At 41.6% G+C, this 14480-nt stretch overlaps 1 protein-coding gene across 1 annotated transcript; it reads left to right on the top strand.

Moving 5' to 3' along the window:
• The first annotated feature begins 272 nt into the window (after positions 1-272).
• LOC149952430 (cholinesterase-like) lies at positions 273-9133 on the top strand. Its single transcript, XM_090170168.1, has 6 exons — positions 273-280; positions 473-952; positions 1025-1407; positions 4394-4677; positions 5303-5710; positions 8861-9133. The coding sequence occupies exons 2-6, from the start codon at positions 481-483 to the stop codon at positions 9057-9059; spliced, it is 1746 nt and encodes a 581-aa protein (XP_090026294.1). The 5' UTR covers positions 273-280; positions 473-480; the 3' UTR covers positions 9060-9133.
• The last annotated feature ends 5347 nt before the right edge of the window (positions 9134-14480 follow it).

Raw genomic sequence — 14480 nt, 5'->3', positions numbered from 1 at the left:
AAAACAGTAATAAAGGACACAATTATAGACTTATGGTAGACATAAATTACAAGTAAAACGGTTTAAATAAAGCAAGAACCGCCATGAACACCGAAAAAGATATAATTATTTTACTAATTGGCTATAAATTATGGTTTAAATGATTATCCGATAAGAATGTCAAAGTATCAATATCAAGGAAATATATATAAAATGATCTGTAAAGAATATTATTTCAACACGAAATCGAGTTAAGAAAATCTTGAAATTCAAAATCAAACGGCTGAGGGAATTCATTCTGGTAAGTTGATGAATCGCTGGGTGTCACTTACATTCGAGGCAAATTCTTTTAGAAATCACATAGCTATTGTATACGCTATGTTTATTCATTTTTTGTTAACTGTTTGTTCACATTTCATTGAAATGTTGATAGAGGATAATACAAAAGAATAAAAATCTATTTAAACAAAGTAACGTTTTTTGCAATCGACAGATCGCGAAATGGCTCTTTTGAAATGGTATATATTCGTATTTTCGGCGTTTCTGGTACAAAAAGCGTACCCTTCCGCTATTAAAGATAGCAAATTAGTCACCACGAAAATCGGACAAGTCGAAGGCATCGAACTAACTGGGCAATCAGGCAAGAAGGCCATCGCTTTCTTGGGAATTCCGTACGCCGAACCACCAATCGGGGAGCTGAGGTTTCGTCCACCAAAACCCCTTCGCGAAACGTTCAAAGAAGTCTTCAAGGCGGACAAGGAACCATTACCGTGCTACCAATACACCAGGGCCAGGAAGCAGGGAAAAGTGGCGGACGGCAATCAACTAGGCCCTGATTTGTATCTGAATGTTTTGAGGAAGCACAACTACTTCGTCAAGAGACCTTTCACCGAAGATTGCCTTAAATTGAACATCTACGTCCCCGAGGACTGTCCACCCAAAGCGTCAGTACTGGTGTATATCCACGGAGGAGGTAAGAGATAGACCAAGTTTTGACTCAAAAATGTAAAGGCAATTGTCGTTGAACGAAGTTTTATTGTCACAGCATTCTATTCCGGTTCATCGACGGCTTTTTACAAGAAAGGCGAAACTTTGGCTTCGGACCAGAAAGTTATAGTGGTTACCTTTAACTACCGGTTGGGTGTGTTGGGTTTCTTGAGTCTAGGCCACGAAGTAGCGCCCGGAAATGTTGGATTGATGGATCAACAACTGGTTTTGAAGTTTGTCCGTGACAATATCGAAGCTTTCGGTGGTAATCCGCTCGACGTCACCTTGGCGGGCACTGACTCTGGTGCCGCTTCCGTGGGCTTCCAAATATTCTCCCCGGGAAGTCAAGGTCTTTTCCAGAAGGTCATCATGCAGAGCGGAGCGCCATTTAATCCCCCATCCTTCGCCGTTCCAGAGCTCGTGATTCGAAAATCGAACGAGGTAAGGGCATAGTTGGTAATTACGTTCCATAAGTTACATGTAGTATGTCAGTTAGTTGAAACAAGTTGGAAAACCAAAATATTCCCTCTTCATCGCACGTCGGATATCCACAATTAACATAACGTATGAGAAACGTCTAAAATTGCAATCACGATAAAGTAAAATCATAAGCCTATCAAGGCTCTCGTAAGTTGGAATTAAGCATAAGGGCCCATGTATTCAGCACTAGACGGATGCGGGAGAAATCCAAATTAGGAGAAAAAGAGCAAATCCTTCCAATCCCCCTCACCCCTACCACCTATACTCCCTCTTGCCATCTACGAAGCAGTTTCCGGTAGCATGCATTGGGGGATTTGTGCATAAGTTTCGCTTTTTTACCACCAGATGGATTCATGTAGCAATTTAACGTTAAAATCCCATTCTGTTCAAAATTAAGGGGGCCTTGATAGTCTTATGGTAAAAGGTTTTACAACTGTTAACTGTAATGTTATGAAAATTAGGGGAAAATAATTGTCTTTCTTCTAAGTCGTCTCTAAATATAAAGAGAGCAAACTAAACTGGCAATACGAGTTGGTGCAGCGTCGGTGGCTCGGCTGTAAGACAAAAGCCTTTTAATCTAAAGACCCGGGCTCGTGGCTCCGCTGATCCAAAGCGTTCCTATCAAGGAAATTTGAGTTTCTTTTACAATTATATTACGGCTTAGTCGTAAAACAGTTGCCTACCATGCATTACAACCGAGTTCGATTTATATCCGACACAAATGTATTCTTTTCTAGCCGAGATAATATTTATTTTTCCCTTACATTCAATCGGTTCGTATTCCTGAGTCCCGCCACTGAGCTTCGGTGGTTCAACGGTTGAACACGCGCCGGCCATGCAGGTGACCCGGGTTCAAATCCTATTCAATGCTAATTGGCTTTGACAATAAGATGTAGACCGTAAATAATTGGTGGAAGCTCTGTCATTTGGATGTTGAGACGTTTTTCGTAACCCTCAGCACTCGGTCTTTCAAAAAAAGTAACAATCAAAAACACAAACACCCAAGGCGATTGCAGAACTGCTTATCGTATATCAGATTACGTATTTGGAGCGGTAATAAAATTTACATTTTCTACGTCTCAGAAAACTGAGAACACCGTGCTAACGCTTTGCCCCGGGTTGCCAAACTGAGAACACCGTGCTAACGCTTTGCCCCGGGTTGCCAACTGAGAACGCCGTGCTAACGCTTTACCCCGGGTTGCCTACTGAGAACACCGTGCTAATTAACGCTTTGCCCCGGGTTGCCAACTGAGAACACCGTGCTTACGCTTTGCCCCGGGTTGCCAACTGAGAACACCTTGCTAACGCTTTGCCCCAGGTTGCCAACTGAGAACACCGTGCTAACGCTTTGCCCCGGGTTGCCAACTGAGAACACCGTGCTAACGCTTTGCCCCGGGTTGCCAACTGAGAACACCGTGCTAACACTTTGCCCCGGGTTGCCAACTAAGAACACCCTGCTAACACTTTGCCCCGGGTTGCCAACTGAGAACACCGTGCTAACACTTTGCCCCGGGTTGCCAACTGAGAACACCCTGCTAACACTTTGCCCCGGGTTGCCAACTGAGAACACTCGCTAACACTTTGCCCCGGGTTGCCAACTAAGAACACCCTGCTAACACTTTGCCCCGGGTTGCCAACTGAGAACACCGTGCTAACGCTTTGCCCCGGGTTGCCAACTAAGAACACCCTGCTAACACTTTGCCCCGGGTTGCCAACTGAGAACACCGTGCTAACACTTTGCCCCAGGTTGCCAACTGAGAACACCCGGCTAACACTTTGCCCCGGGTTGCCAACTGAGAACACCCTGCTAACACTTTGCCCCGGGTTGCCAACTAAGAACACCCTGCAAACACTTTGCCCCGGGTTGCCAACTGAGAACACCCTGCTAACACTTTGCCCCGGATTGGCTTCTGAGAACACCGTGCTAACACTTTGCCCGGGTTGCCAGCTGAGAACACCATGCTAACACTTTCCCCAGGGTTGCCAACTGAGCACACCGTGCTAATGCTTTGCCCCGGGTTGCCAACTAAAAACACCGTGCTAACACTTTGCCCCGGGTTGCCAACTGAGAACACCGTGCTAACACTTTGCCCCGGGTTGCCAACTAAGAACACCGTGCTAACGCTTTGTCCCGGGTTGTCAAATGAGAACGACTAACTTGTTCCCGGAGAGGTAAAAATGAAAATATCACTACATTAGAGTGACGTAGACTTGACGTCATACCCTAAAAATATAAGCGCAAAATACGCAACTTAAAAACAAACTTTCGCTTGCCGGTCCTACGCCTTTGGCTAAGATAATATATTAAATCTAATTAATTAGTTTGAACATTTTTAATATAGAAGAGCAATAGCAACTTAGACGACTTATCGTATTTTTGTACTTTAGACCTATTAGCTCCCGGTAATGTTATGACATAACAAAGAATGAAGTCTTGTTAGAACTAAGGTTTTTACTGTAGGATAAATATATCTTTATTTATTAACAAGTTACACAGGGGTTAATTACAATGCAACAAGAACATTTAAGGCAAAGTGGCCAAACAATCGGCTAGTGAGGCACCCGGAGGGAACGTGTTCAAAACCGATGCAGCGTTACCTCTTTGAACGGCAATCGCGATTCTCCGCATCCGGTACTCAACGGATCGCGGTTCACTGGTTACCTCACGCATTCGTCGACCAATAGAATGCACTAGAGCCGACCCTTCCCGACCAAAGAGTTTCAATTGCCACTGCCCTAAACATATAACGACTCGCCACTGCCCTAAACATATAACGACTCTCTTGGTACTAAGGTTGCTCTTTCTCTTATATATTTTCTATTTTCTTAAGGTTACTAAAAATGGGTGGTTATTCTGGCAATAGTTCCCCGTAAATATTTAACTACGAGCAATATAGGAAATGTAATTTTAGACGTTAAGTTAAGTGACTCACTTATGTGCCGCTAGATCGCCGCAAGTATGGGATACCAGGGCGAAAAGGAGCCCCTTAAGACGGCCGAGTATCTTCGATCTTTGGACCCGGAAGACCTCAATGACGGGTTCGCCTCGCTGTGTACCAAAAAGGACCAAAATATGATAGTGCCAACTGTGGACGGACAATTCCTAAACAAACATCCCACGGAAGCGTTGAAAGAATCGTCCCAAAACCAGAAATTAACTCTGCTTATTGGAACGACGTCGAACGAGGGAGACTTGCTCGCTTACACCATGCGCCCCGACCTCATTTACGGGTAAGAATTGTAACGTATTTTGTAAATATTCTTCATGTTCGCTCCCCAATATTTAAAAATACTTATGTGAACAATGGTCAATATATAGGGTATTACTAGTGACGCTCCTAAAACTTTCCATCGAGTTGCTACCAATGGTGCAATCGAAAGTGAGAGAGCGGGCACTTTCGCGCGCTTAATGCAAAATGCCCTTCTTGTAGTTGCCGGACGCTAACGGACCAAGTGCTTTTCCAGATGGAAACCGTTGTTGTAACTATTTAAGAATTATTATTATCATTATACCTGACTAGGACTTTTGTCGACACTCTTCGATTGTTTTATAGATATGTGTAGTTTGTGGCCTGACGAGCCATATGTGTTTTGTAATGATATTTCGTAAACCTTAGTTCTCATTTATTAAATAATATCGTATCTGAATTTAACTCTCGCACTATTTCATTATTATTTATATTTATCCAATGCTGACACTTAACTATAATCTTAATATCTTAATAAATTCCCCTAAACAACGTATCGTATCTTCAATTTAATATTAACTTCCCATTTATTTCAAAAAGTGTCACAGAATCGAGAGCCCGATCAAATATTTGAAAATAACAGACGTATTTATCCTCTAATCCTATAGCAAAAAAGAAAACATCGACATATTCAAGTACCAAAGCGTGATGCACGATTTCGGTATCACTTTCGCCCAGGCGCAAAAGGCGGCCAAGAGGTTGGACCCTAAGCGAATAGACGACGCCGATTACATTCGCAAAATGACGACGCAAGGGGTCGCCAATACGCTATACCTGTGCGACATTAAAGAATTCTCGGAGGCATTCGCGGACCACGGGAGCACCGTCTATCGGTACATTTACGACGCCAAAATCGAATTCGCGCTCTTCGGAAAGATCCTTTTGAACGTCGCCCCGAAAGGAATCGACTCGGCAGTTTTGTTCGGCAACCATCTGCGACCCGACAGCGGAACCGATGATACTAATTCGGTTCACAAACGCACCATTCAACGATTTGGGAACTTCATCAAACACGGGTAAGATCAGATTCAGGTGCTGAAGAGATATTAACAAGGAGACATCCCGAAGTGTAACACACCGATTTTGTTCAAACTCGGGGGATTGGTAGACCTTCAAAATCCCATGTTATTTTCAATGGGAAAATTTTATATTTTGTATTGTCAAAAACATTTTTCGTTGCCATGGCAAAACGGTTGCCCATTGAATAAATTCCCTTTAGGATTTTTCATCATACATGAACGTCTACCAATCCCCCGAGTTTGAACAAAATCGGTGGGTTACACTTCGGGATGTCTCCTTGTAAGTAGAGATGCACCGATATGGGTACAGCCGATATATCGGCTATTCGTGGCCGATAATATCGGACGATATATCGGCGGTAATATCAGCCGATATTAACAAAGTTATCTATCATAACAATAGTGTATATGATAAAATTATTTTTAAAATAGGTTCAGTACGCGCTAGTGTCATACCATTTTATTGTAATTTTTCACGAAAAAAAGTTTGCAAGAGCATACATATTTTCTATCACAAATTGAATATCGTGGTTTTTTATTTGTTTACACTCGTAACCCCCTGTCTAAAAAGGGTATGATCCAGCTTCTGAAGTCTGGCGTCCGTGGCGCGGCCAATCAAATCAAATATTATCATTAATCGAGAATTTTTAAATGCTTTTCTGAAAATATATTTCTAATGCCGGTATCGGCCGATATCGGCTTCACTTAAGCCGATATTGACCGATACCGATATTAGAAAAATAGGCCGATATATCGGTGCATCCCTAGTACTTATTAAGCAGAATGTACTGGGGTGAACGGATAATCTTTTGAATCCCTGAAGAAAAACCACGTCGTTCCGCTTGTTCTTTTGCAATGCTACCCCTTCGGCTAGGCGCCCACTGGCTCTCCGTTTCGTATCCGTCCTACCTTCCACAAGGCATTGTCTCCGTTACGAAGCAAAGGCTTGTGAAAGGTAGGACGGAGAAGTTACGAAGAGCAGTGAGCGCCTGGCTTTAAGATTGAAGACACAGGCTTTCATTCCGTGTTACCCCAAATACATTTTTCGTATTATAAAGAATTAATTTATTTCAACTCTAAGAATGACCATGTTGAGACCATATTTACCGTCGCTACCAATCCCCTCGTGCTCCAAAAACTTGAAAATTGGGAAAAAGCGGGAGTAATAAGTAGAATTTAGAAGGAAAGGATTTATGACGGGGAGTTCGTCGTTCAACTTGGATCTAGTTCAGTATTTCGACCAAAAGAGGAAAATCACGTGGCATTTTTAGCAAATAGCGAAACGGTACTGACGTCATGCCGGTCATCTGATATCCTAAGAGCCTCAGAATCAGAATCATTTTTATTATTTTGTGAAAAAATTGTGTGTAACATTAGGGCATTTGGGCTAGGTCAAAAATGACTTGAGAGCCCTTTACAAATTTGAAACATTGAGTTATACAATAGTGTAGTTATCTCTGCTTGTTTAACCACGTGCTCTTTTAAACGATAAAACAATTAGCAGCACTGCAAAGGCAGCGTCCTTTGTTGGTAAACAAGGAAATCTCCCAGAGCTTCATCGGCGAACTCGGCGAACTCCCCTCTTTTGAACAACGATTTTTTTTACAGAAGGTGAAAGCTCAAGTCAAAGGTCAGCGCAGAGGGCGGAAGGCCTTTCCCCCCATTTCCCTTAGCCTTCTACCTTCCAAACGTCTAAAGGTGGTTTCTTTTCGCCTGTTCTCGCACTATAAGTTTACTCTTTTTACCCTAAATCGTTTTATTCATCTGTTCCGGGGATGAGAATTACTCCGCTCCAAAAAATACTAGCTTGTTCCCGATGGGATGGTGGAGTGGTTAGCACTTACGCCTCGCAGCAAGAGGAGCCATGTTCGATCCCAGCTTGTGGCACTGGGTGAAAACTCGGAACTACTCCTTCTTCGTTGAGTTTGCAAGTTATCTCCACACTGGTTAAAGGGGTTTTCCCGTTCCTTAAAAACTTGTTGATGTTAACGGTAATAGTAAGTGTAGGGAGCTGTTAGCTCGCGTGGCTTGCAGGGCCTGCCACCACCGTCCTACGCATTGTAAGCCGGCAACTTGAATTAATGGAAATAATAGTCGCTTGGTGACTTAGGTCTAAGGTGGTGCCTCGGGTATTAGCCTGGCTGATTATTATTAGGGCTACTCTTTTTGCTCCTTCTGAAAAGGAGGTGTAAAGGAGTAAATCGGATTTTGTCGTCTGCTAGCCAGAATTTATCTGCTTTTACAGTCAGCCATTTTGGAATAACGTTTTTACTTCGACTCTTACTCCGTTACTCGTCTTACCCTACTCCGAAATTCCGGAACAAGCGAAAAGAAACGACCGTAAGGTTTTCCCCTTCTCTTTTTTTCGGGTGAAATAGAGATCAAAGTTTCGTATGTATACGAAGAAAAATCCATATTTCTAAATATACGACTTAATATAAATTTAATTAAAAGAAATTAACCTTACACATCGCGCCATGCTTGCTTTTCAACTTGACTAGAATTCCTCTACCCCCTTAAGTTTCATCCCCCTTGACTAATTTAGTCGTTAGTTCCAGAAAACGCCGCCAGAACGCACATTTAACAATCGCTGTCCGCGAAAACTTATCTGCCTTCCGTCCCTGTATTCCGTGGGGTACGTTCAGTAACAGTCAACGGAAAAAAACCCGATGGATTTGATATTTTCCACCGATGAGCTTTTTCATCATAATGACGTCGTAAGTTGCTGAACGCTCTTATTCAGTCATCGGTGATTTTTAAAATGCCGTAGCTTTTATAGTAGTTTTACGTCAGAAATGACGTCAGTCATCGGAAAAACCGACTCTTCCAGCCGATGACTTCGGTGAGTAACCGAAGACTATCGTGACGTCAAAACCGGAAACGCGACAAAGCGTACAGTAGGAAACCGATGTCACCGATTAGTAATCGGTGAGTCCGATGAGCTCTGCTGAACGTACCCCATGACTCCACTAAATTGGTTTCCTAAAAGTGACGCTATTGAAGCGCGAGTCAGTGACGTGTTTCCTGCCCCCAGCTCGTGACGGGGATAATTCAAGCATGATGGCCACTGATCGTCTCAAAGTAGTCATTCTCCCTGAGTATAAATCCATTCTTGGTATGATATTGCAATAAATGAATTTTTTGCAGACATCCCGATTTGGATGGAAAGGACCACGGTTTTCCCGTGTTCACGAGCGAAGAAGGAGCCGCTTTGTTGATTGGGACTCACAAGGACGAAGTCGTCGAGCATTACGTCCCGATTGAATGCCCTACATTTCACAACGTAACGACCTCAATACCCAAAGCACCAGTTACTAACAATAACGTAGCTACGTCCACCCCTTAACTAACCACGAGGCATGGAACGTTACGTAAATAATGTATTAATAAAGACAGAAGTTTTCTTTGTTTATTAAACAACTCGTATATACATTTAACCATAAGTAACAAAATACCCCTAAGTATGGCACTTGAAACCTTGCTCATGCATTTTTTCTTACTAAATCCTTTCTTAACCAAAGATAAATCAGTAAAACCAAAAGTGACATAATTACAAAAAGTGTGTCAATCGAACCTTTTTTTCATGAGTAATGCAAGACATTATTATCTTCCTGTGATATTTCTTTGTACTCACAATGTCAGTCAAAGATAGCTGTTTTAGAAAAACTCTCGGAAGAGTACAAATATATGATTTTCATGAATTTTTCGCCTGGAATTTCACTATTCGCGTTTTACTAGGTTTCTTATTGGTTTCGATAGATGTGATAGAATGTATAAAATAAAACCCAGGCGCAACAAACGCACTCCACACAAGGAGAACACAACGCGTTTTTAGACGCGCATTTTGATGTGTACATTTCTCATTGACTAGACGCTGCATGCCACCGTCGGAAGGGAAAAGTTCAGTACATGTCTTCCCCCCCCCCGCTCGTAAAATGCTTTGCCAAAAGGCGCGTCAGCTATGGTTCCGTACATACTTCGATGTCCCCAAGTTTATCTTTTGGGATGGTAAAAGGATTACTAGGGTATGAAAAAAATCTGGTGCACACGACCCAATTCCGGTAAGATTTTCCGCCATCTTGGAAAATGGCCTCATTTTTAAATAATATCTCAGAAACTATTTGACCAATTTTCACAGATAGCAAATGCATTCATACATAAAGCTCATATATAAGTAACACAAATATTACTTTTAGATTATACGTAATACGTCAAAGGTTAAAGGTCCAAAACCTCGAGACCACGGTAAAAAGTTCATTATTTTCCAATTATGACGACTATGAAGTAATTTTTTCATTCATATCAAAACTTAAGCCCTCTTTCTAAGCAATGCCACGCAATTTATGTCCAGTAAATCAATTTAATTTGACCCCTCAGCATTTTTACAGAAAATAAAAATTAGAAATGTTTGAGCTCGGTCGGCCGAACAGTGCGTGGTGATAGTTACGGGCATTGAGTTGGGAATATTAATCTAGAGGTCCAATCAAAACGTCGGATTTCAGTATTTCGCGAAACAAGTTTTTAAAAAATAAGAATACTTCCGTCTGCTCCCAAATGACAAGAAAACTTTATCATTCTACCCGTGGCGCCGTCTATCTCTCAATGGTTCGTTCAAATAAGACGCGTTTTCCAGCAAAAATATTTTTTTTTTCAAAAATAATGGATGGCGCCACGGGTCATATGATAACGTTTTCTCGTCATTTTAGAGGAGACAGCACATTCGTAATTTTCAAAAACTTGTTTCGCGGGGAGCAGATTTGATTGGATCTCTAGATTAATATTCCCAACTCAATGGTTACGGGGTTTATTTCGCACGGGAGTTTTTTTTTTGGCAAATCACGATATTGCTTAAATAGCAAATGATCTCACGTGTGATAGTAGTGGGTATCGTTTTAGGCGCGCATTCATTGACAGGTGAAGTGTATTTTCCGTAGTAGTGTTTATCGGGGTGGAGTTTTTTACTAAATCTAAAATGTATGGAGCTGTCAAACAGTGTTCAGCGATATCTAGATACACGATATCTAGATACGGATCTAGCTACGTTTTTAGGTACTTTTTTAGGTACAAGATACTATTGTGGGTAAAAGATACTAACTTTTTTCAGGCGAACACAGATATATAAAAATCTCTTACACATACCTTTTTTTCCGTATCTGTTTGCAAAGAATGTATCTTATGTATCTAAATTATTGCCCTTTGGTATCTATCTTTTTTGAGGGGCTATATCTGCGACGTTCCTTATCTGTATCTTTCTTGTTTTGGTAGTTTTATTTTAATACATCGATAAAAAGATATACCAGGTACAAAGAGTGAAAACGAACGTAATTATGTTTTTAGTTTGAATAAGCATTATCTGGGTTTCTATCAGGCATCTCTTCGGGGGGAATGTCTACCTCCCGGGCGTTAAGAGCTTCCCAATGGACATCACACACACGTTTGTCTGGTAAAAACCACCCTGAGCCTAGTTACCTTCCCCCGAGGAAACGTTTCTGAGAGAAACACTGAGCATTATTAACGTTTGTAGCGCAAGAGTCAGACTCAGGGGCGGACAGGCGCCTTTTTCGTGAAGTGGGTACTGTAGGCTTGCGGCCCCCCAAAAATCACTTTTCAAGCGGTCCCCAGTCGAACTAAAGGGTAATTTTGGTCGAGGCCCCGTGAGATAACGCTCACCAGCCCCCCGGCCCAATCCGCCCCTGGTCAGACTTTAAAAGAAACACCTACTCTTAACATGACGGACATCGTCGTTTGCCGTCATGAATGTAATTTAATTAGTATTTCGCATAAATGTGTCGGTACTATTAATACGGAAAGTATGGTGACTACCGCTGAGTTCAGTGTTTCTCCATCTTTCCGCTACTATCCTAACATAAAGGAAGACGACGAAGCAGTCGACGATATGACGTAGGGGAAGTAAGGTCGGCGCTAGGGCATGGCGACAAAGGCGACCGCCTAGAGCGCCGCACTCAGCGGCACTTATTGGGGGCCAGCATAAATCCTTCAAGGGGTGGCCGAAGTCTGGACCCGGAACCCCCCTGGTCTACGCCACTTGCCCGCACTTAGCGACATGTTTTGGGATCCCGCAGTTAGCGACACTTATTGGTATCCCGCACTCATCCTTCTTGCCCGCACTTAGCGGCCGTTTTTGGTCCCCCCCCCCCGTACTTAGCGACACTTATTGGTATCCCACACTTAGCGGGGGTTTTTGGTTCCCCCCGTACTTAGCGGCACTTATTAGTGCGCCCCCTCTTTTTTCCTTCAATTGCGTTGAGAGAAGGGGCCCCTTCTCACTACTTAGGGCCCCGCACTCTCTAATTCCGGGCCTGAGGGGGGAAGTTGGACTTCACTTCACGCAAATTCTCACCCACTGGCTTTCTGAATCTACCTATCGGTCGATTTAACGTCTTGAGTTAGCTTTGTTGATGTTCGGTCTATGCCTGCTCTTCTTTGAAATATTCTGTTAAATTTCGTGTCGCTACTCTGACTCACAGTACATAGGAATCGTTTTGTATATCTAAACTGTACCTATTATCTAGATACAGATATTTTTACCTTTAGATAAAATCATCTTTTACTGGGTACTATATTTTAAGTTAATAGGTGTTCGAGGAAATATCCGATACGCGAATATAACTCTCGAATACGTATGAGAAGATAAACAGTATAGCACGTTTAGATAATTATAGCTGAACTAGATAAAAGTATCTTTCCACTAACAATCAACAGATACGCTAGATACTTTTACCTTAGGTACAAATATCTTTTACCTATCTTTTATCTTTTACCTAGATACCAAATCGCTGAACACTGCTGTCAAATTTGTTTGTTCACGAGCAAAGCAAAAGCATGTACCGGTAATATGTTTAATTTGCAAACGTATTAAGAAAACACGATAAAATTGTAACCAGCTCACGTATCCTTAAAGACAATATAAATACTGAAATAGAAAATTGTGAAACCAGTTCTATTAAATATCACATGACATGCTACAGAGGGTATATTCTAAAAGCCAACATGTGGCTAATACATTCGAGAAAAGTAAAGAACTAAGTACGCACGCACAGTTCGTATCAACGAATCTGTTCCATTGCGCCGAATCCCATTCGACCGAAAAAGCCGCACTTTGGCGGATTTAGGATTCGGTCTAATGGGATTGTCACATTCGACCGAAAAACCAGCACTTTTCCGGGTTTAGGATTCGGTTTTATCCGTTTCAGCATCTGTCAGAACAGCATGCAGTGTTACCTAACCTAACCTAACCTAACCTAACCTAACCTGACAGACTTAAAAATATATTAAAACGCTTCCATAAAAAATCAAAAGGAGTAGAAAGAAAAACTATTTTTTTTTGCGGTCGCTCAATTGTGAATATTGCGTCGGTCGATTAGAAAAATACAAAACCCGCCTTTGGGCTAATTCCATCAAAAACATTGGCGGAATTCGGTCTAATGGGATGGGAATTCGGTCGAATGGGAAGATACCGTATCAACTAGAAGAAAAATCAGCGGTCATAGTTAACTTTGCTTAATTTGTACCAAGAAATATACGAAAAAAGACCCCACGGTATACAAAATATCTGAAAAACCAAGAGCGGATTCTTTATTGAAAGCCGCAAGGTTTTTCAAAGATCACGTCTATCATCTATGATGAAATTAGTGTGTTAGAAGATGCTTCTAACGTTTTTGCAGCTGACTTAATGTGTCACAAGATGTACATTATGAAATATGAGAGATAAATGTTGAACGTAGCCTCGAATGAAACAATCGAGACGGATGATTCAATGAAATTCATCAAAACAGTAAACTACTTTTAGTAACAACTGCCTTGTAAATACTGTAATTACAAACGAGCGTATGAAATACATGCTAATTCAACATTTCGGAGGAAGTATTTCATTCGCATACACCCAGGGAAAAAAACCAATCTCAGATAGTGTACTAATCTAACATTCCTTTAGCATCAGCAGCTAGTAAGATCGCTTCGATTCGAAAATCTGAGGTGGAATGTGCAAAAATATTGAAAAAGGAATACGAAGAATACAATTTTAAATTAGAAGGAATGTTTTGTGATAAAGCGGATCTTCTAGAAGCAACTGAAGAGTATACACCAAACCGTCCGAAGAAATAGTTATCTTTCTTTAAAGGCCTAGGTTTTTTTTCTGCCTGTCCCCCTTTAAATTAACTTAGCGAAGCACAAATACCCTGGTGGTGGGCCAACCGCTGAACATGTTGGCCTAATTTAAAGGGGGACAGGCAGAAGAAAACCTAGGCCTTTAAAACGCTTTTTTCATCATATGACCGATCTGAATCGATTAGGAGAAAATGTGATATGATTTTTCAATGCTTTTACAATTTAGTTCATAATGGCCAGAAGGAGACTCCGTCAGGGCTGGCTCAAGAATCTTTTTTGGCGCCTCTCTTATTTTGAAACTAAATTAAACTACCCCCCCCCCCTTAAAAAACATTACCATGTCCATGTTATAAATTTACCGTTTTCATAAAAATAAATAATCCCTTTAATCACTTTCTAAATACTTTGTGTAAACATATTTAATACCTTCTTTATGGTAGAGACTAAAGCCGCTTTCACACTTACCCTTAAATCGCTTCGTTTAGATAACTAGTTTTCGAAACCAGCGTGAGAAATCGCTTCGTGTTGGTTCGGGAAGCAACTCGTCCAAGTCAGTTGTCTTAGAATCGCTTTCAAAACGACAAGGCGGGGAAGTCAAATTGCTCGTATTTTCAAAAATAATGGGGATAAAATTCTAAAT

Source organism: Leiobunum rupestre, chromosome 3, assembly GCF_980474605.1.
Source record: "Leiobunum rupestre chromosome 3, qqLeiRupe1.1.hap1, whole genome shotgun sequence".
Taxonomy (NCBI): Eukaryota; Metazoa; Arthropoda; class Arachnida; order Opiliones; family Sclerosomatidae; genus Leiobunum; species Leiobunum rupestre.
Note: the sequence above shows the minus strand (reverse complement) of the source record. Positions and strands in the feature narration are given on the sequence as shown.

Bases quoted from the DNA above. Each gene is read 5' to 3' on its own strand.
- LOC149952430 (XM_090170168.1), top strand. From the start codon at position 481: ATGGCTCTTTTGAAATGGTATATATTCGTATTTTCGGCGTTTCTGGTA. The intron at 4,678-5,302 runs GTAAGAATTGTA...CTAATCCTATAG, and splicing joins CGCCCCGACCTCATTTACGG to CAAAAAAGAAAACATCGACA. The intron at 5,711-8,860 runs GTAAGATCAGAT...AATTTTTTGCAG, and splicing joins GGGAACTTCATCAAACACGG to ACATCCCGATTTGGATGGAA.